The 22,654-nt window shown below is 51.1% G+C and overlaps 1 protein-coding gene across 3 annotated transcripts in view; it reads right to left on the bottom strand.

Annotated features, from left to right (window-relative positions):
- LOC147424104 (uncharacterized) overlaps nt 1-22,654 on the bottom strand; it is a 230,814-nt gene that overhangs the window by 137,328 nt on the left and 70,832 nt on the right. For all 3 annotated transcript variants that reach the window (XM_086501353.1, XM_086501351.1, XM_086501352.1), the window contains exons 8-10: nt 891-1,067; nt 690-815; nt 293-535 (exon numbers count right to left, since the gene is read on the bottom strand). In XM_086501353.1, the coding sequence (XP_086357479.1) occupies nt 293-535; nt 690-815; nt 891-1,067 (546 nt within the window). The remainder of the gene's footprint in view (nt 1-292; nt 536-689; nt 816-890; nt 1,068-22,654) is intronic.

The following is a 22,654-nucleotide window of genomic DNA, read 5'->3' as shown; positions in this document are numbered from 1 at the left end:
TTGTGGAATCAAGGACATGAAAGAAGTACCCAAATTCTGAGTGCTTTTTGGTGATAACTTGTATGTTTTGGATCATGGACGTAGTCCCAGATAGGAAGTTATTAGACTTTAGCTTTAGGCTAGGTTTTTCTATTCCCTTAGATGAGAGATGCATTTCCATTGTATGTACTGTTTTGGTGAATGCCACATTGATCTCATAGAGACGTTAATCAAATATAAACTCTTTCTTTCCTTACCTCACGTGATTTCACAGACAATGGCAAACTATGTGAACGTAGAATCAACTAAATACCTTCTCGCTTTCTGAGATTAAAGCAGCTTCCCTTGCTTGTGCATGTTGAAGTTCTGTTCGAAGGGTAAGCGACTCTGTAAGAGATGCATATGCCACTTCATTTGATACCTTTGGTCCTCCCGAAGCTTGCCAAGAGGCCAGCTGAGATGCAAGGGCAGTATTCTGTTCTATTAGTATTCTCTCTCTCTCCTTCGCATGTCTTTGAACTTCCCGCACACTTTCTGTGGCTCTTTCATTTTCAATCTACAAACGCATGCTTTTACCTCAGTGGAAACTAGATGAGGCTACGTAACTATAAAAGGTGTTTATCAAAATTTAGGGGATCCATTTTCCATTCTTCACAGGCCATGAAAAAATCCTTTTTTCCATTCGGCGTTTGTTTGCTGACTTAGCTGACCTGGTAGCCTCTAATTAGAGACTCTTGCTCTGCAATTTCTTGCCGTAGGTGTCTAATTTCTTCATCTGTTAAATGCACCTCTCCTCCTTGTGCTAGCCTGTTCCTGGGACTGTCCATTTCCACCTTCTGAAACAAACACAGAGTATAAGACAGCAAGTCTCAAAAAGGAAAAAGCATCTTACAGTTCTTTCCAGGTCACACCTGCAGGCGCGTTGCTAAATTATGCTTCTCCTTCTGGAGTTCACGAAACTTACTTTCCCAGGCTTTTTGTTTATGCAGCAATTGCTTTTCACTTTCACGCCGAAGTGTATTAAGCTCTTGTGCTACCACTTGCCTTTGGCTTCTCTCTACTATGATTTGACTCCTGAGAGCCTCCACCTAGCATAACAATTGCTGAAAAGCTTGGTCCTTGCCAATATTCAAAGCAGAAAAGGCAAGCAGACATACAAAGGCTACTATGCAAGACATGCATAACATTCAAAGAGAATAATCATACAAGGCAACCTCACTGAAGCAATCATGATCTCCCAGGACTAAGACACGGTGTGTCTAGAAGGCTCACCAAAATAATGGACTAATTCCACAGCAATAGCACAATCTCAGCCCACATAAAGTGCTCACCAACCATGTTGCAAAGTGCTTCTCTTTTTTTGAAGTTGGCAGAATTTGCTATAAGGTGTACTAGGCTGATATGCCACAGCTTTTCTTTGGCTCCTCTCTTTTATGTATGACTTGTGAGAGCAACCGCAGCCATTATTTTTGACATTAGAATTTCAGTGCAAGAAAACTTGCTTGATTATCTTATGTTAGAGCCATTAGCTACTTTCTTTATCTATATACCTTCATAAGTTCGGAATAGTCTGAACTCACGAATTATAAGAGGGGATAAAGCACTAATTAGAATTTCAGTGCAAGAAAAACTGCTTGATTATCTTAGGCTGGAGCCATTAGCTACTTTCTTTATCTATCTCCGTTTCAAAACATGTCCTTGAATGAAAAGGCCTGTTGCAAGGTACTGTGTTCTATCGTGTGCTGCTGTTTATGCAGTAGTTACGGTGCTACCTATGATTCAAGTCCAATAGCTATGTCTTGGGTGACGGCCAGTTGGAAAGAGATTCCAAGCAGACATGGACAGTTTTTTTCCCCCCAAGAAAAAGATCTTTCCATTAGTTAATAGAACTGCCCAATGGGCTACAATCTGCCCCTGCTAGAGAGGGCTACATCAGCATGTGGGGGAGACTCTTCCAATGGAAAAACAAGATATGTACAATGAGGCTAATGCAGGAGATGGGAGGAGGAAAAATCCACATTGGTGGGGTGGTACTGACATCTAGGCACACCATGAACCATGGTGAGGAAGGGCCTTGGGCGCCAAGGCCTCACGGTGCTCCTGCTCCTGCATGCGGTCCGAGCTGCCCTAGAGTCTCTCAAACTGGACCTTGAGTGTGTGAATCAGCTCCAGCCAAATGTCACGGACAGTCTCTGCCAGTGAGACTGGTCAAGCCTTGAAGATGCGGAAGCAGCGGGCTCCCCGGATGAACCACAGTGTCAGGCTGCAGATGAGCTCCCAGCACCACTCTCTATCTCTGCTCCACTCCTGAGGGACCAGCTCAGTGGCTGGCTGGAGTGTGGGCCAGCCCTCCTGTATCACAATCATCCTACTGACTGAAGCCATCTCGAAACGTAGTGCTGGGCCCGTGAGACCCCAAGTGTATTGGCTGGCTGTAGAAAGTGCAGACATCAGCCTAAGAATCCAAAGCCACAATTGCTGTGCCATGGGGCAACCCCACAAGCAATGCCGCTGTGTCTGAAGTGGGTAGTCGACCATCACAAGCGGCACATACTGTCGAGAGGCCGTTGTGCACCAACCAACTCGCTATTGCAATAGCTCGATGTGCAACTAGCCAATGGAACCTGGTGACTTGCCTCGGTTGCCTGCTGTCCCACGCTCCCCAAATCCTGCCAAGAACTCAGACTTGAGACCCTCCTCCTGCCAGTGAAGCTTTGCAGTAGGACGAGCCTCTCTCCTCGATGTCAGTATGTGGTGATCAGCCAAGTTTGTACTGGAAGAAAGGGATCCCCAGGTGATCGGCTGGAGTAAAGGGATCCCGCCAAAACCACTCCCCTTGGTCTGAAACCGGCCCGCAGGGGGGTAGACTTTAGCTTTACCCGATCATTACTTTAACTTTACGACACAAAGGAACTTCACGAATAAATCTGTGAATCGAATTTAACATTTCAAACAAAAACACGACCTGGGAGCTAGAGTGCTTCCAAGAAGACAGTGACACCGCCTTGGCCCCAAAGACTCGCGCCCTTTCAATATTTCTTTATTCTTATTACGCTTGAGAAAAACCTGTAAACTTCTATAAGCTATCCCACTTTTATTGGGCTGAAATTTCCCTACTCTAATCCGATTTCGGCAACATAACCACAGTAGAAGTCTCTGCGGACAAAATCCCAAGAAAACAGTGACTTTTCAACACACTTTAGAGCACTTCACAAAACCTTGTGAGGAATTACAGCACGTTGAAATCTCTTTTTTTGGCCTCCAATTTGTGCCAAATCACCAATTCGGTGATTCCCTAGCTTCCCGAAGCTCTTGGGACTGTAGGCATCAAACCTGGCCAAAACCCTAAACCTGCAAAAAATTACCGCAAGCTGTAATTCTCTGTTTTGCGCTCCAATTCGCCTACCGATCACTCCTGTGGATGGGTTAATTCCTAGTACCCACCAAGTTATGAAGTCTTGCCGAGGGGCCTCAATGACTTTAACTGAGCCTAGCCACTTCTTTACTAGTCGGATTCTAGTGTTGACCAGCCCAACCATCTCGTGGCTGCCTGACCTTGACTCCTGCGGGTGAAACTCTCGGCCAACGGCCGTTTCACATCGGCATGCAATGTCTGGGAAAATCAAGGAAAAGAAACCAACAAATATATATAGTGGTTGTCACAGTCTTGTGACAGGGTCCCACTGCACTCACACCAAGGGGCGGTTTTCCCAAGCCCACAGCCGCCAATGTCCTGACTCAAGAACTGACAGGTCGAGGTCGATGACACAAGTTCTCCCACTGATGCCCACAACTCTGATCCTCTAAAAGCAACACTCGGCCACCTCTGTGCCTCGGCAATGACTCATACGGTTTCAAACAAGTGGCTGTCTCAACCACTCCTCTTTGCATGTGGGTTGATGCTGCTCAAGGCCACCCCGCAGCTGCTCCCTGGACCGAAGCAGGCCCGCAGCAAAGCGATCCTCCCATCTCTTGCTCACGCCTACTCTACGCATCTCTAAGAAGATCCAACGGGCGGAGGGCCTCCATGGGCCGCTCGTCTGTGGGACCTGGGCCCTAATACGATGTAGCAACAACTCCTTCTAGGCCTCCTCGCCTGAAGACGTCCTCTGACCACAAGCTTCCCAAGAAGGGCTCTACTCTACCAAGCTGGGTCAATGATCCCCAACCCTCCCTGCGAGCAAGTTTAAGTAATGACCTGCCAGGAGACCTTGGCCCGAGCGGATTGTGTGTCTCAACCTGACCACAAGAAGTTTCTGATCAGCCGGTCCAGCAAGAGAAAGCCGTGCTAAGCTCCAAAATCTAGTAAGACGTGATGTACCACGTAGGAGCCAACCCCACCTGGTTGGCCACCACAACCCTGCCAGCAAGAGAAAGCCGTGCTGAGCTCCAATGAAGTAGTTTCCTCTTGATGGAAAGGAGGAGAGGAGCAATCTGCTGCTCTAGTGACAAATCCAAACCAAACTGGCAACCCAAGTAGCGTACTAGTGTCCCTATAGGAATCCACCTAAAGCCTCTCTAGACGACCAATCGAGCATGGAAGCACTACAAACCCAAAAATCCACTTTCTTCTGTCAGCACAACAAAAAACCTCAAGAGACTAACCGCCACGTAAAGACGCGCGCACTCGCTGCTACTGTGCACCCACCCTCGCTACGCCATCGCCATCGCTGCCTAGCCCCCCCCCCCCCCCCCCCCCACATGCTGCCCGCTGCCTTCCTCGCGCTACCCTCAGCCCCCGCTGCCCCCCACTCGCCTATCCCCTGCCGCCTGCACTCAGCCCCCGCTGCCCCCCCCTCACGCTGCCCTGTCCCACAGCCCGTCTGCCCACCATCAGCACTTGCTGTCGCCGCACGCTCTCAGCCCCAGCTCTCTCGCCGCTGGCCCGCTTGCCTCAGCCCGTTTTATCCCCCCTCTCCCCCCCCCCCCCCCCCCCCCCCTCGACTCGGCCCGTTACTCCCTGCAAATTCGGCACCTTCGGCATTTGTTTCAACTCCTTGGAGCAGTGTTGACGCGCCCTTTTGCAGCATCCTCCCGTCGTCGTCCTCTTCTTACGCCACAGCAGTAGACACAGATGGAGGCTCCAGCTTCGCCACAGAGGGACTCGCCAGAAGCCCCCTCGCCCAACCCTGCTGAGCCCACCATTCGACTTGCTCTCTCGCCTACAGAGCAAGCGAGCCTTGCCGCCGAGGTAGAGCGATTGCAGGCGACCTCGGTCATCTGCAAGATTCTCGGCACCCGACCTAGCAGAGGAGAGCTGCGAGACCTTCTCCACGCCCGCCTTCTCGCAGAGGTGGGAAAGATTTTGGATGTCCAGATTCTCGGACGAGGGTACTATCAAATCGAGTTTGAGTCCTCCGAGATGGCGTCCAAGGTCATAACTATGAGTCCACTGGCCATCCGAGCCTCATGTGCCCACTTTCGACAGTGGCGACATGGTTTTGACCCAGCTTCGGATGTTCTAGTAGAGGAGGCAGACATCCCCATCTCAGTCTGCTTTCCGGGTTTACAAAGAGAGTACCTACCAATTCTTTCCATGATCCGTTCCGCCATTGGGACTTGTCCTGGAGACACCTCTCACGGCAACATCAGTAGCTGCCAAGGTGGCTGGCATTCCCTCAGTTCGAGTTTTGGTCAAAGATTCCAACACTCTCCCAAAGGTTATCCTTTTACCTCGGGTTAGTGGGGGTTGGTTTCGACAGAGTGTGGAGTACTCGGGCCTCCAAAACCAGTGCTTCATTTATCGACAGATGGACCATCTAGCGAAGGCCTGTCCACAGAGGAGGCCACGACCTGCACCACAGCCTCAGCCCCAGCCTGCCAGGGCTGGCCCGCAGCCACAGCCAGCGGCACAGCGTACAGATGTAGAGCCACCCTCCGAGCCTGGGGCTCCAGCGGAGGAGGGGTGGCAGCGGGCCCGTGGCCGCCGACGCCAGGAGCCACAGCGTCAGCCTGGCACTCAGAGTGGCCCTCAGGTGCCTACTCAGCAGCAGTGGGTTCCCACGAGGAACCATTTTGGTCCTCTCGAGCAGGAGGAGATCCCTACGCCAGCCTCCACCTCCGCTTCTCCCTCGACAGCCGCTCCCCCCCAAGAGTTCCCCCCCTTTGCCTCATCCTCCCTGCCTTCTACTCCCGTCGCCTCTCCACCTCGCCCCTCTACCTCTGTCGCCCCATCCCACCCCTCTTCTCCTCCACTCTCCCCAGCTCCCTCTCCCCCCCCTCCTGCTCCAGTTCCTCAGTCGGCTCAAGAGACTGGTCCCTCTCCGGCGGCTAGGAGATCTCTTGGCAGCGCCTTTGCCACGAGTCGCCTAGTGTGACAGGGTCAGACCTTCTTGCAGCCCCCTCTGCAGATTCAGATATCCTCCCTTGCAGCCATCCCTCGTGGTCTGACGAGCATTGACATCAGACGCCGCTGGGACTTCTTCGACTACGGGTTCACTCCTTTTCTCGGCAATTCCGCAACAGACTATGAGACAGATTGTTTCAGGGTCCATGTTTTGTTCCTCGCCACTAGGGGGACAGAGGCCCTGGACTCAGCAGTTGGTTTCTCCTTCCCCCTCTGTGGTAGGGCCGATACAGAGTGGTCCCTTGACTCAGTGGTGGGATGGCTACATACACAGGTCTTAGAGTTCTCTCACCACATGGGAGAACTTGGAGTCACAGATATGCTGCAGACTTTGTGGCCATTGGCCAAGTTTGCGGTAACACCCCCAGACTCAGCAGGATGTAGGCACATTGTGGTGTACTTCTTTGCTGATACGCAGTGTTTGCCTTGCTATGTATACATTCATGAGGACTCCTGGACAGAGGAGGTTGCGTTGCGTACGGCTCGCTCTACTTGGGCTTGGGCTTGGGCTGGGCACTCACTGCAATCACGCCTATCTAGAGGACGCTCGGATGCGGATTACTCCCCATCGAAGCCTGCCTCGAAGATAGCCCGTCTTGCTGCTACAGCAGCATCTGTTCTCTCTCGCTTCCCATGAAGATCGTCTCATGGAACGTGCAAGGACTAGGTGGGCCCCAATTTCAACGACAGCGGGCCGATTGCGTCAGGAGCTTCAGCGTTGCCTTGTGGGAGGAGAGATTGATCTCCTCATGCTTCAGGAGCACCATCTGTGTGAGAGCCGCATTCGACGTTGTGGTCAGATTTTGCGTGGATGTTATGATACTTTTTGGTCAGCTGCTTTTGGACCTGGAGGCATCCAGGGAGGAGTATGTATGACTATTGCGGACTCACTGCAGCAAGCCATTGTGGGTAGAGGGATTATTGTGCCAGGCAGGGCTCAGTGGATTACTATGCAGGTTCAGGGTGGCCTGGTGGGCTTCCTGAACATCTATGCGCCCAATGTGGCGAGTGCTCGAGCAGACTTTTGGTCACAGATTGTTGAGTCTCTGCCACAAGCCGATCATTGGTGTATAGGAGGGGATTTCAACATGTTGGAGGACCCTTCTGACAGGATTTTTGGTGGCAGCCATGCTACTGTGCATGGAGTCGAGTTGGCAGCTTGGGAGAGGTTTTGTATGACTTTGAGGGTCTCGGATACATGGCAGCACTCAGGTTTTGTGAGGCCCCCAAACAGTCTTACCTTCCCTAGATCGGACCACAGAGTGGGAGGAGTGAATCTATCGCGCATAGATCGCTTCTACACTAGTGACCACTTCAGTGACATGGGGGGTTCCGTGGGCATCCTGGCAAGGACTTCCTTCTCAGACCATGCACCAGTGATCCTCACACTGGCAGACAGGCAGAGGAGTGGGAGCACGATGCTCCGCATCCCAGAGAGGATCTTGTTGGACTCAGCACTCAGAGAGAGGGTAGAGGCTCTCTGGACAGAGGGCATGGACAGACAGGATTCACCAGCAGACAGAGTGGCCTCAGGCCTAGCTCAGCTTAGCCACTTTTTTCTTCAGGAGTCACTAGCTCGCCGGGCTACAGCGAGAGGCGGAGCAACGTCTCAGACGGGGAATTGCTTCACTACAGAGGCTGCACGAGCAGCACCCAGACAGTCCATGGTTGGAGGAGTAGTTACAACAGGCTCGACAGGAGCTTGCTAGCACAGAGAAGAGGCGTCATGAGTTTGCCTTCCACCGACAGGCATCTTAGTGGACTCAGGTGGGTGACAGAGTGACTAGTGCTTTTTTTGAGATAGTGGGGCCTCGGCACTCGCATGCCAAAGTCAGTCAGTTGAGGAGGCCCAATGGGTCAGTTGCTTGTGAGCCCGAGGATATGCGTGCAGTCGCTACTGACTTTTACTGTGAGTTATTGTCGGCTGAGCCTCAGTCAAAGCGGCAGGATGCATGCAGGGAGCAAGTTTGGGCACAGATGCCTTGTCTTGTGATAGAGGAGATGCGCCAGAGGCTAGAGATGCCCAGCTTTGTACAGACAAGCTCACAGTCGGTGCTTTTGGCAGGGGGGAGAGGTGAGCGCTTCATGCTCACACGCTCGGTCAAACAGGGCTGTCCTCTGGCCCCCTTTCTCTTTCTGTTCTATGCGGAGGCGATGAGAAGATTTTTGGTGTCACAGCAGGTTGGTCTGAGGGGCTTAGCAGGTTGGTTTGAGGGGCTTAGCACTCCCTATTCGGAGAGAGGAGCTACTGGACGCTAAGTTTGCCGATGACTCAGCCTTGTACTTAGATGGCCAGGAGGCCAATCTTCACAGATGTGAGCAAGCTCTGGAGACCTTCTGTAGTGCATCGGGCACACTGATCAACTGGAGAAAGACACTGGCTTTCTCGATTGGTAGTGCTCCTATGCCAGATTGGATGCGAGGAGAGGGTTTCACGTGGATTTCACCAGGGACTGCAATTCGATACTTGGGTTGTCAGGTTGGTTTGGACTTGTCTCCCGAGCAGCAGATTGCTCCTCTTCTCCTGTCCATCAGGAGAAAGCTGTTACATTGGAGCTCAGCACGTCTGTCGCTGGCTGGTAGAGTAGTAGTTGCCAACCAGCTGCTGTTGGCGACTATGTGATACATCACTTCATGCAGGATCTTCTCGAGTTCTTGTATCAGCCAGGTAGAGAGGCTGATCAGGAACTTCCTTTGGTCAGGACGTGACACTCAGATGGCCCGAGCCAAGGTGGCTTGGTTGGTCATCACGCTTCCTTGTTCTCAGGGAGGGCTTGGGATCATTGATCCAGCACAACAGAGCAGAGCCCTTCTAGGTAAGTTCATAGTCAGAGGACTTCTTCCAGGTGAGGAGCCCTGGAAGGAGTTCTTGTTGCAGAGGCTTCGTGCCAAGGTGCCTCAGTCAGAAGGCCCTTGGCAACCTTCGACCAGATGGATCTTTACAGAGATGCGCCGAGTTGGTTTGAGCAGGAGACTGGAGGACCGCTTTGCTGTGAGTTTGCTTCGTTCTTGGGAGCGTGGCCTGGAGCAGCGACAGCCGATGTGCACGGAGGAGCGCCTATGGCAGCCCCTCGTCTGGAACCCCATGGTTAGCACTCAGAGAGGCCACTTGGTTGGTAGTCGACCGCATGTTTCCTGGGGTCCCATGGCAGCAGGTCCAGCGCGCTCTCTAGGTGACTGGCTAGAGTTCACAGGTTTGACAGAGGAGGTACAGGGTTACCAGGTGCAGGGCATGAGAGGGGTGCAGAGCATGTGTCAGGACATCTCAGAGTTAGTTCCAGCTCAGTGGCTCACGCCTCTCGAGCCAGTAGCACCCCGGTGGATGGAGCCTTCACACGACTAGAGGTTCTCATTTCAGTCAGGGCCTGCTCAGAGACAGTCCCAGCCCTGTTCTTCGAGCTTCAGGGTGGGGGACGATTACAGCGAGTTGCAGTAGAGGCCCCACAGGTAGCAGAGTGCTGTTTTCAAAGGATCCGAGTTGTGGCATCTGTGGGAGGACTTGCGTCATAGACCCTGACCCAGCAGCTCTTGAGACTGGTCACTGGAGGCTTTGGGCTTGGGAGTGCTATCCACTGGCACGAGAACAGTGGGATCCTGGTGAGTGGCTATGGAGGGACCCCTTCTCTTTTGCAGACCACCCAAGAGTCCCCTTCTTTCAGTACACTGTTCGGCTTGGACGTCATATACTGGCAGCACAGAGAGAGGCCCTCCCAGCTGCAGCACGTCATTGGCAGGAGGAGGGCCTCACAGTCGAGTTCTTGGCAGCCTTTTGGCAGAGGATGTGGGACTCCAGCCAACCGAGGCGTGTCACTTTGTTTCAGTGACTGGTTGCACACAGAGCTACAACAATAGGGAGTTGGCTTGTGCATAGTGGTCTCTCGGCCGCATGTGCAGCCTGTGACTAGTTGATGGAGAGTCAGCGTCATTGTCTTTGGGACTGCTGTCCCTCGGCCCAGCAAGTGTGGCTACCAGTTCTTCAGCTGATGCCTACTCTCTCCACGGCTAGACAATACACTTGGGGGGCAGCGGCTTGGTCCACTCTCACGGGCCCGGCACTTCAGTTTGAGCTATCTTCCACCAGCAGGATGATAGTGATACAGGGGGGGCGACCTACACTCCAGCCTGCTACTGAGATTACTCCTCAGGAGTGGTGCAGTGAGAGAGAGGAGTGTTGGGAGCTCATCAGTGGCCTGACACTCTAGTTCATCTGGCGGGCCCGCTGTTTCCGCATTTTTGAGGCACGCTCTGTGTAACCATCAGAGATTGTTCGTGACTTTTGGCTAGAGCTGATCCATACTCTCAGAGGATAGCTAGAGGGACTATAGGGCAGCTCCGACCGCATGCGGGGGCGCCGCGAGGCTTTCCTTCAACTCTGGAGCCCTGGGCCTTTCTTCACCAGTGTCCAGGGTGTGCTCAGATGGCACTACCGACCAACTATGTGGCTCTTCCCTCCTCCCATCTCTTGATTTAGTCTCCCCATCATGTTTGTTGTAGTCCTCTCTTGCAGAGGTGGTTGTAGCCCTGCGAGAAGTTTTCATTAACTAATAGAAGGATCTTTTTCTCGGAAAAAAAAAAAACCTCAAGAGACTACTCACACATGTGCAAGTTAGCCTCTTGACCCTTCAAAAACAAACCTGAGTCATCAATGATCAGCAAACTCCGCCTCCAGAAGCTCCTCTCCCTGAATAGGCAATTGCAGTCCACGCAAACCAATCTCCTGTGAGGCCACAAAACCTACTCATCGCCTCAACATAGAAGAGGAAAAGGAAGGGGGCAAGAGGACAGCCCTGTTGAACTGAGCGTGTGAGCATGAAATGTTCCCCTCTTCCCTCTGCCAAGAACACCAAACTGTGCACACGCCTGTAGAGGGCAGACAGTCCCCTGATCCATGCATCTCAAAACCCCATCCGACACGTAGTGCCCTCAAGGGAGCCCTAGTCAACTCTATCGTACGCCTTCTCAAAATCAAGGAGGAGTATCACAAGATCCTCTCCTCATAGACATGTGAGGGCAGTCGCCTCGAAGAAGGTAAAAATGTTGTCAAGGATGCTGGGCTCCTTGACAAAACCCGTCCGCATCTCATGTTTAATGCTCTTGAGTAACGGCTGAATTCTCAAACTCAGAGCATTTGCTAAAATTTTGTAGGCTGAGTTGAGGATGATGATGCGTCACCACCGTCGGGTCTCATCCAAGAAGCCTCTCTCCTTGGGGACAAGGTAGATCAATCTCTCATTCATGCTGTCAGGCATCTCCCCAGTATGCAGAATGTGCTGGTAAGAACTACAGAGGTCTCAACCAAGCACCTCCCAATACTCCAAGAAGAAACTGGGAGTCAAACCATCCTCCCCTGGGCAACCACCCTTGGGGAGTGTCTTGAGGGCCTCCTGGAGCTCCTCAGGTTGGAGCAGGCGCTCAAGCCTCTTGGTGCATCTCCTCAGTGACTAAACAAGGCATCTGTGCCCACACCTACTTTGTGCATGCATCTTGACGATCTAGGAGGATCCCTGTAGTCAGTCAAGAATATCATCGATCCTTGGAATCGGAAATTTGTTCTTGATGGTGATTTTATTAAAAGCACTGTAAGCAATGCACATTTTCCAAGATTCGTCTTTCTTTCAAACCAACAACACCAGAGAGTAGTAGGTTGAAGTACTCGGCTGGATAAAACCTTTTTCCAAAAGGTCTTTCACTTGGTTCATAATCTCTTCATTTTGGGTTTAGCTAACACGGTAAGGTGGCCGGATTGGTGGTGTGCTTCCAGGTATCAGATCAATAGTGTGATCCTCAGGACGAGATGGTGGCAACTCGCCTGGCAAGCCCTCAGAGAAGCAATTGGATGAGTGTGGAGAAAATCTTGGCGTTCTTTATCAAATTCAGACATGTTCGTTCTGTATTCATCATTTAACTCTTTCAAGTAGATCAAGTAAACAAAGACACTGGATTTCATTAATTTGGAAATGGCCAAAGCCGATACAATAGGGATAGACTCGCCCTTCAGTTTTACATCAAGTACAATTTTTCGGCCCTTTTTATTTGTCAAAGTCGCTTTCTTTGCCCGATAATCGACCACGGCATTGTTCTTATGTACCAAGGGACTCCTAGGAGGACGTCACAACCTTCCAAGAGCATTATGCAAAAGTCCTCGTGCCCCAAATACCCCTGACAATGCAACTGAAGATTGCCAATGATAGGTGTAATGGCTATGTCCCGTCCGGGTGCTGCTAGAACTACCTCTGCTGGTGGTCCCATCCTATCGGGTGTAATCTCGAGCTGCGCCGCCAATTCGGGCGAGATGAAGTTGGGCTTGGCTCCTCCATCGAAGAAAATCAGGGATTCTTGATCTTTCACTTTGCCCCAAGCTCGGCAAAGTTTTGTACTTTCACCAATCATGTTCGGGTCAGTACCCATGTAATCTAGAACTAGTCCTGCTTTCATCTTGCCTTTTCTGCCACGCTCCTCTGCTGCTCTCGAACTCTCTGGCTCGTCTTTATGTTGTTCTTGTTATGCCCTTTTGGGCCACTTTGCGGAGACGTGCCCATGTTCCCCGCAACCAAAACACTTTCCTTCTTTCAAGTAATTGGCCCTCTCTCAAAGAGTTAGCCGGGGTCGTGTATCCTTTTTTTTTTTCGAGAAAAAGATCCTTCTATTAGTTAATGAAACTGCCCATAGAGCTACAACCACCTCCGCAAGAGAGGGCTACAACAATCATGATGGGGAGACTCTCCCAATGAAAAAACAACATATGTACAATGAGGCTAAATCAAGAGATGGGAGGGGGAAAAGCCACACAGGTGGACGGTAGTTCCATCTGAGCACACCGTGGAACATGGTGAAGAAAGGCCCAGGATTTTAAAGTTGAAGGAAAGCCTCTCTGCACTCCCGCATGCGGTCAGAGCTGCCCTCGAGTCTCTCGAACTGTCCTCTGAGAGTATGGATCAGCTCTAGCCAAAGATCCCAAACAGTCTCCGCTGGTGGTAGAGGGCGAGCCTTGAAGATGCGGAAGCAGTGGGCCCGCCAGATGACCAGAGTGTCAGGCCGCTGATGAGCTCCCAACACTCCTCTCTCTCATTGCACCAATCCTGTGGACTAAGCTCTGTAGCAGGCTGAAGTGTAGGTCGACCTCCTTGCATCACTATCATCATGTTGGTGGAGGATAGCTCAAACTGAAGTGCCGGGCCCGTGAGAGTAGACCAAGCAGTTGCTCCCCATGTGTACTGCCGAGCTGTGGAAAGAGCTGGCATCAGTCGAAGAACATGAAGCCACACCTGTTGTGCCAAAGGACAATCCCAAAGACAGTGATGCTAACTCTCCATAAGATGGTCACAAGCAGCACATGTGACCGAGAGACCACTATGTACAAGCCAACTCCCAACTGCGGTAGCTCGGTGTGCAACCAGCCACTGGAACAAAGTGATTCGCCTCGACTATCTGGAGTCCCACAACCTCTCCCAAAAAGTTGCCAAGAACTCAGCTGTGAGACCCTCCTCCTGCCAATTAGGTGCTGCAACAGGACGAGCCTCTCTCTACGTTGCGAGTATGTGCCGTCTTAGTCGAACAATGTACTGAAAGAAAGGGACACCTCGATGGTCTGCTGAGGAAAAAGGGTCCCTCCAAAGCCACTCTCTAGGATCCCACTGTACTCGTGCCACTGGACAGCTCTCCCAAGCCCACAGTCTCCAGTGGCCAGTCTCAAGAGCTGTTGGGTCGGGATCTATGACACAACTCCTCCCACAGATGCCCACCTCTGAAAACAACACTCTGCCACCTGTGGGGCCTCTACTGCAACTCTCTGTAAGCGTCCTTCACCCTGTAGCTCAAAAAACAGGGAGGGTATAGTCTCTGAGCAAGCCCAAACTGAGATGAGAATCTCCAATTGCGTGAAGGCTCCCATCCATCTAGGTTTGCTGACTCGAGAGGTGTGAGCCACTCAACTGGTACTGCCTCTGAGATGTCCTGACACATGCTCTGCACCAGTCTCATGCCTTGTAGCTGAATGCCTTGAAGCTCCTTTGACAAGCTTGAAAACTATAGCCAGTCACCTAAAGAGCGTGCTGGACCCTCTGCCATCAGAGCCCAGGAAACGTGAGGCCGACTACCAACCAAGTGTCCTCTCTGAGTGCTAACCATGGGGTTCCACACACGGGGCTGTCTCAAGCGCTCCTCCGTGCAAGTAGACTGACGCTGCTCTAGGCCTCTCCGCAGTTTCTCCCCAAATCGGAGCAGACTCACAGCGAAGCGGTCCTCCAGTCTCCTGCTCAAGCCAACTCTGCGCATCTCTTTGAAAATCCATCTAGTCGAGAGTCGCCACCGGCCTCCAGCCTGAGGCACCCTAGCACTAGGCCGCTGAAGCAAGAACTCCTTCCAGGGCTCCTCACCTGGAAGAAGTCCTCTGACGATAAACTTCCCAAGAACGGCTCTGCTCTGCTGTGCTGGGTCTATGATCCCCAATCCTCCCTGAGAACAAGGAAGTATGATGACCTGCCATGCCACTTTGGCCTAGGCTATCTGAGTGTCACGCTCGAACCAAAGGAAGTTCCTGTATCACCCTCTCTACCTGGCTAATACAAGAACTCGAAAAGATCCAACAAGAAGTGAGGTACCACATAGTAGCCAACAACACCTGGTTGGCCACTACAACTCTGCTTGCCAAAGAAAGTCGTGCGGAGCTCCAATGTAACAACTTCCTTCTAATAGACACGAGGAGGAGAGCAATCGCTGCTTGGGAGACAAGTCCAAACCAACCTGACAGCCCAAGTACCGAACTGCAGTCCCTGGGGAATCCACCTAAAACCCTCACCTGACATCCAATCAGGCGTAGGAGCACTACCAACCGAGAAAGCCATTGTCTTTCTCTAGTTGATCAGTGCGCCTGATGCACAACAAAAAGTCTAAAGAGCTTGCTCACACCTATGAAGGTTGGCCTCCTGACCATCCAAGTACAAGGTTGAGTCGTCTGCAAACTCAGCGTCCAGTAGCTCATCTTCCCGAATAGGGAGCGCTAAGCCACGTAAACCAACCTGCTATGAAACCAAAAACCTGCTCATCGCCTCAGCATAGAATAGAAAGAGGAAGAGGGCAAGACGGCAGCCCTGTCTGACCGAACGTGTGAGCATGAAGCGATCACCTCTACCTCCTGACAAAAGTACCTCATTGTGTGCCCGTCTGTACAAAGCTGACACCACTCTGATCCAAGCATCTGAGAAGCCCATCTTGCGTAGAGTGCCCTCCAAAAAGTCCCAGTCAACTCTGTCGTAGGCCTTCTCAAAATCGAGAAGAAGAGTCACCAGATCCTCACCACAGAGCCGCGCGAGGGTAGAAGCCTCCCAAAAAGTAAAGATGTTGTCAAGGATACTACGCTCCTTCACAAAACCTGTCTGTGTCCCATGTATAATGCTCTAAAGAAGTGGCTAAATCCTCAAACTCAGAGCCTTGGCAAGAATTGCTGAGTTGAGGATGGTGATGGGGGCGCCACTGTCAAATCTCATCCAAGGAGCCACCCTCCTTGGGAATGAGGTAAATCGGGCCCTCACTCATGCTGTCACGCATCTCTCCTGTGTGCAGGATGTACTGAAAAGCACTGCAGAGATTTGAGCCAAGCAAGTCAGTAGCAACTGCACGCATGTCCTCTGGCTCTGAAGCAATTGGCCCGTCGGGCCTCCTCAACTGGCTGACCTTGGCATGCGTATGCTGAGATCCCACTTGCCTCAAAGAAAGCGCCCGTCACTCTGTCACCCACCTGGGTCCACTGAGATGCCTGTCGATGGAAAGCAAACTCATGGCGCCTCTCCTCAGTGCTGACGAGCTCCTGACGAGCCTGCTGTAACTGCTCCTCCAACCAAGGACTATCTGGATGCTGCTCCTGCATCCTCTGTGTAGCGCGGATAGTTTGTCGTGCTCTCTACAGTGGGTGCTTCTCAATGCAATGTGCGTGACAATCTCACTCAAAACAGACTGAAAACAAAGGAACAATAGATAACAACTGATCACACAGAGACACAACAACAGACCAGAACATATGACTCGACTATCTCAAAAAACCGATACAGACTCTGGCGTGGCAGCACACTCAGCTCCAGCCCAGAACATACAAATACAATGGGGTGTCGAGGCTCAGATGTGCAGGGATAGTGCAGATGTGCTATGTGTATAGACTCTCTACTCTAGAGGACAACGCTGGACCATACATGAAGAAGATGATCTCTATGACCCAACAACTACTACTCATGTCCCACCATAAAGAGCCACCAACAGCTCATAAATGTCAGCCATCTAAGTCTATCTCCAGACTGAGTGGTGGTGATGACTTGGCCACGATGTCCACTAGAACCACCATCGTATCCCTGTCACGTGTCGCTGCCCAGCCCAGAGAGTCCGTCCAGTGTGAACCAAACTAGACCAACTGTACTAACTATGTGTCTTGTGAAATTGACACTGTAGCCTGCTATAGGCTGCTCGCCACAAGACCGCTCACTGTCTCGATGAGAGGAAATACTAAAAAAACTGTGAAAGAAAACCACTAGGTACCGCATCTGTACATCTTTCTTGAAGCAGGTGCTAGGCCCAACCATGGCCTTACATGCCCCAAAAGTGGAGTTAAAAACACTGCACTACTTGCAAATGCCTTAAGCCTTTGAATAGGCAGGAACCCAGTATGATTGCATAGTCCAAGAATCCCAATTGGCAAAACACAACGAGGCTCCACAGTAAAGAGATATGCTCGGTTTGGATCCAGCGCATCTTTATCCTCCATAACCATAGTGAGAGAAAAATGACTTGGTCCATGCTTGTAGATGAAGTTGCTCGAAAAGAGGGATGACCAGAAGCTCGAGTAATACCGCAATTAAGGTTAAGCTCCATCGTGATGGCAGAACGAAAAGCATTTACAGCAACGGGATGGCAACCAGGTGAATGCTTGAAAGCCACAAGGAAACAGCAAAAATGCTCCTGAAGTGCAAGGGAGTCGATTGAGGAATAGGAGGGGATTGGTAGCTTGCTAAGGGGCTGATCAGTGGGGAGGGGAAACAACTAGTTGAGGCTGAGGCTGAGGCTAGGAGGATTGGGGAGGGCTGGATAGGGGTGAGGGGGCTAGGGTGGCTAGATAGGGGCGAGAGGGGGAAAGGGTAGGGGCGAGGGAGAGACTCGGTGGGTAAGGGCGAGGGGGGGCTAGATAGGGGCGAGGGGTGGAAGGGGGTAGGTAGGGGCGAGGGCAAGGGAGGGGGTGGGTAGGGGCGAGGGGTGAGTAGGGGGGACGAGTTGGGATTAAGGAGGAGGGGGGGGGGGGGGGGGGCGAGTTGGGAGAGAGGAGAGGGACGAATTGGTGAGGGGAAAAGGAGGAGAGTTGGGAAGGGGGGAGGGGGCGAGTTGGGAGGGAGGGACGAATTGGGGAGAGAGGGGGGGGCGAGTTGGGGAGGGAGAGCCGAATTGGGGGGGGGGGGGAGGGGGCGAGTTGGGAGAGAGGGGAGGGACAAATTGGGGAGAGAGGGGGGGTGAGTTGGGGAGGGAGGGACGAATTGGAGGGGAAAAGGGGGCGAGTTGGGAGGGAGGGACGAATTGGGGAGAGGGGCGAGTTGGGAGAGACGGTAGGGACGGATTGGGGAGGGGGAAAGGGGGGAGGGGGTGAGTTGGGAGGGAGGGACGAATTGGGGATAGAGGGAGGGACAAGTTGGGAGAGAGGGTAGGGGGCGAGTTGGGGAGAGAGGGTAGATGGGGGTGAGAGGGTGTGAGGGGGTGGCAGATAGCAAATATATATTCATCTCCAATGCAAGGTATAGCAGGAAGAATTCGTGTTCCATTGTATATGAATTCCATGGTCCACTGCCTGAAAGAGGAGATGCTATAGAGCACAGCAGTTGATGGAGAGCATGAGGAGGTACCATGAGCAAGACAACAATCATGAGCAAGGAATTCACAAGCAGGACGGGCTCTGTGAAGGGAGACCTCTAGACACAGAGGAGAGCTTTGTTCTGTTCGGAGAAGCAGACACTAATGGGGCTGATGTTTGAGGGGGTGTGAGCTCCTACAGAGGAGATTCCTTCCCGCTTATATGATTCTTCATAGGCTCACCAAATTCAAAGGCTTCCACCAAGGGCGCATAAGGAGTAGCTTGGTATGACCTTCAACCTTTCAGCTGGCTCAGGTGGCTCATTAGGTTTAGTTATCGTGGAAACATTGGAAGAGGGTGTACCTTCAGGCAAAGAGTAAATAGAGACTTCATAACAAGGTTAAGATTTGGTAGCATCCAACCACTCTAACAGATCCTCGTTTGATCCGTAAGGTGGAGTAGGCTGTTCCAATTCAAGGCTGGTTGCTAGGAACAAAGAACTATGTTGCACGATGGGATCTGCAGAGGCACCTTTTCCACTATGCCCATAGGGTATACTGTCCTCTGGTCAGCCAATGTTACTGTGAAAGGGGCAGGTTGAGTAGCCTGCAGGCCTAAAGCCATCATAGTGAACTCAGGCATCATATTGATGCCAGATCCACCATCCACAATTACTCCTGAAAATTGCTACCCCAAGACGGACACTGTCAGGCGAGGGCTTCTATAATCAGTGAGGGGAGCAGCAGGATTTGATATCATATAGGACTCTGATGGTCGCAGTGGGAGATGTTCGCCACTAGGACTTGCTCCGGGGTAAAGTGATTGAATAACAGCAAGGGTGTCACTTCTAAAACTCGCATCTAGTCGCAGCATGTCATAGAGGGACACTTGTTGGAAAGTGTTCTTCAAGACTGTCTCTACTGTAAGCTTTTCCTGTTCTACCAGTGGTTTCTCTGGTACCTTGATCTTCTGTAGATCGGAAACTGCTTCCAAGAAATCTTCATCAATATCGGAGAGCAAAGATTTGGATTCTTTCATGGCACTGGGGGATGGCTTGTTAAGAGCTGAAGGCAGGGTATTACTAGTGTGAGAATGTGTGGGGGAGTTGAACTTGCTGGAATGCTAAGACCGAGAGCGGCTCTCTGGGCCCGGGTGAGGACGCCCGCTGGCTCCTCTACCAACTGCAACTTCTCTTGAGTGGTAACCACATGGGCGGAAGGGGGTGGTTGAGGAGTGCGGCTCACTGCTATCAAATTCAGCTTAGGAAAGGTAAACTCATTTTGGCTTTGACTTGGTTTCGCAGCCGCGGATGAACGAAGTTTAGGGCAATCTTTACTGTAGTGATCCTTCGTTTCAGGGCAATGACGGAAGGGAGGGGACCCTTCGGGAAAAGGGCATTTGCTTTGGTAATGACCATATTCCTCGCATCTGTAGCACAATATGGGCCGATTGAATGGGCGAGTCGAAGGGCGAGGTGGTTCTTGCTCCTGGTGCATGGAGTTGGAGGTGGAGGCATAGAAGCTGTGGGGTGATGAGGGAGCATGGGTATGATAAAATCTCTGAGAGGGAAAAGCATTTTGCATACCTTGCATAGAAGGGTCTATCAATAAAGGTGGCATATGGTGTGGATGGCCACAAGGAGAAACCATGTTGGATGCAGGTGTTGGCCCTTGTTGAAGAGTAGGACCAAGAATTTGTTGTATTTGTCGCATTCCCTTGAGGTAGTGGCAGTCCTTGTCCTCGTGTCCAGACTTTTCACAAACGTGGCAGTAAACCCGAAGGGGACATTCCTATGGAGGGTGTCCTGGAGAGCGACACGAGCTGCACCATACCATAGCCTTAGTCTCCTGCTGAGACCAAAGCTCTTCTAGCTCCCTCTTGATTAGATCCAAATCTTCGTGATGTGGGGCCTTCTCCTGTCTTAGAGAGATTGATTTCTCCTCTTGAAGAGCTCGCTGTAACTTTAGGGCTTCCAATTCCCTACGTAAAGAAGTTAACGGATTAGAAGGACTTTCCGAAAACACTGAGGGGGTCTCTACCTGAGCGGAGCTGGTGAACAGCTTCCTAGCTCCCTCTATCCTAGTAGCAACCGCGACAAACTCCTCTAGAGTGGCGTCAGGTCACAAACTCTCTCGGAGTTTTTGTTGGGAAGTTTTGGGAAGAGCCTTCTCCACCCACTTCTTAACCAAAAATTCCCCTGGTTGTTGAGGAAGCTTGGCAACCACAGACTTGGTTTTAGTCATGAGTTTTGCAAAAGTCTCCTCTGGCTGGAGCACCATGTTGGCCAACTCATCCAAAACCTTTTCCTGGTAGTCACCTCGCCTGAATGCTGCACAAAACTACTGTCGTAAAGTGGCCCAAGTCGCAAAGTGGTTCTCTGCAAACTGACTGTACCACCGGTCTGCTAAACCATCCAAGGTAGATGGGAACAGTGCTAAGTAGGCATCTTATCGGTTGAGGCCACGACCTCTGCACAGAGAAACAAACCTCCGGGCATGGTCGTCAGCATCCTCTGAGGAGAGACCCTTGAAAGTCAAAAATTTAATATTCACCTTAGCTAGAACGCTTGTGAGCTCCTCCATGGATGTTTGTGCAAGAGCTTGTTGCACTAGAGCTTGCTGTAACACAGGGGATGAGAAGTTTATTGATTTGGGTGACTGGGGAGGTGTAGAACTTGTTGAGGGAATGGAGGTAGCTGTAGGCGAAGGTAGGGGTACTAGAGCTAGTGGACTTCTTCTTGGCACGAAGGGTTGACGTTGTCAAGCATTTTTTGGATGAAGATAAAGTCACTAATCCATGCTAAAAAGCTTGCTCACTAGCCTCGAGTAGATAGATGTACATAATGCTTTGAGTTTTCAGAGTGCTCTTGTAAAAATTATGTATAAAGGCTTGGTTCTGTGTAGTCATTTGCAAGAGTTTTCGGTTGGTCGAACTCTTAAAAGGTGGTCTTTAATGAGTGCTCTCAATCATGCTTGATAGCCGGTGAATCGGACTCATACATCATAAGTTACATGCATTAGAAGTGGGCGGTTCCTTGCTTAGAAAGTGGGTGCGGATGCATGTGAAGAAAGGCAAGTTGCCTGATTTGATGGATTTAATTAGAAAAGGTGTGGCTGAGGATTTTTGGAAATAGCCGAAGTGATAAGGTCCGAGCCCGGCTTCACAGCATCGCATTCGGTGCTCGGAGTCACCCGCCACGCCTCCGCCAAGATTGCTCGGTGTGGGGAGCAAAACAGAAAATTTGTAGGCCTAAGTGGGGAGGTGGGAGGATGGTGCCAAGTGGCAATGGAGTAATCCCACATGGGGGGGAGCAAGTGGAAATTGGAGGGTATAAGGGGGGGAGTGGGTACCCCCTAAGGGTGTATCAAAGGAGCTAATGGAGCTTCCGTGCCTTGCTTGTGAGGGCTCGTGGGTGTTGGCGGAGAGAGGGGGCGCTATTTTCAGTCCACACCAGCTGCCCAGGCGCCTGGCCACTTTTTTGGTCCACTGGACATCCCCTTTCCCCACTTGCCTTCGTCAAAAAATGGCCGACAGCTCATTTTTCACCCAAAAAAGGCCTAAAATGGACCAATTAAAAGATGCCCGAAGGGGGAAGTGATGTCGATTGAGAGGAGAGAGAAGATCCCTTGGGATAAGAGTCAAAAAAATCCCCTTTTAATAGCTGCAATTCCCTGCACACTCTTTTTCCTAACAAAGACTAGCTTTTTTGGAGTTTTAGAGAGATACCCCAACTTCGAAAGCATGTAACTCTCTCCTCTGGTGTCTGAATTAAGCATATGGATACTCTACGGAGGTCTACAGGACACGATCTTCATCTTTATGGTCTTGGTTTGCATCAATTTGAATCATGGTTTGGGTTAGGACTGTTTTTTGCCCGACTCTACAGGTGTTTGATATAGGTGTTTTCTGCAGCTTTGTGGTGTTTCTTTGCAACGGTGTGGTGTGTGCAAGGCTATAGGGGTTCTCATTTTCCTTCTTGTTTGCACGCTGACATCGTTTTGGTGCCCCCACGGAGGAGAAAGTGCTCCTATGCTCCAATTCTTGTGAAATATGTCTATTCTGCTCGCAGTGAATGTAAATGGGATGTGGGTCCTTATGGACAACCGCCTATGTATGTGCAAATTATGGACAGCACTTGAGGCGGTCGTATAATTGGATTGCAACCTTTGGAGGGTCGTGAGGTTTTGTGAAGCCGAGCACTGGGGTCCGGGTTACCCAGTATGAGGTGGATTAGGTACTGGAGCGATTTATCGACATCCCTTAAGTTTTCGACGTCACATGTAAGTGTTTTTGTGGCAGTCAAACATGGTAGACGAGTTCCCATAGTTTCATGGATTGCCTAATGAAAATGCACAGACATTTATTGAAAAGTTAGAAGTCAATAGCTTACTACGCAATATACTAAACCAAGCTATATTGTTGCGGCTGCTGCAATATAGCTTATAGGATGAGGCAAAAGTTTGGTTACACAATTTTGAGGAGTTGATGTAGGCACAAAATCCAGGGGT

The sequence above is a fragment of the Adiantum capillus-veneris genome, chromosome 26 (assembly GCF_014529385.1).
Source record: "Adiantum capillus-veneris isolate H3 chromosome 26, ASM1452938v2, whole genome shotgun sequence".
Classification (NCBI taxonomy): Eukaryota; Viridiplantae; Streptophyta; class Polypodiopsida; order Polypodiales; family Pteridaceae; genus Adiantum; species Adiantum capillus-veneris.
The sequence above is the reverse complement of the archived record's forward strand: the minus strand, read 5'-3'. Positions and strand labels throughout refer to the sequence as shown.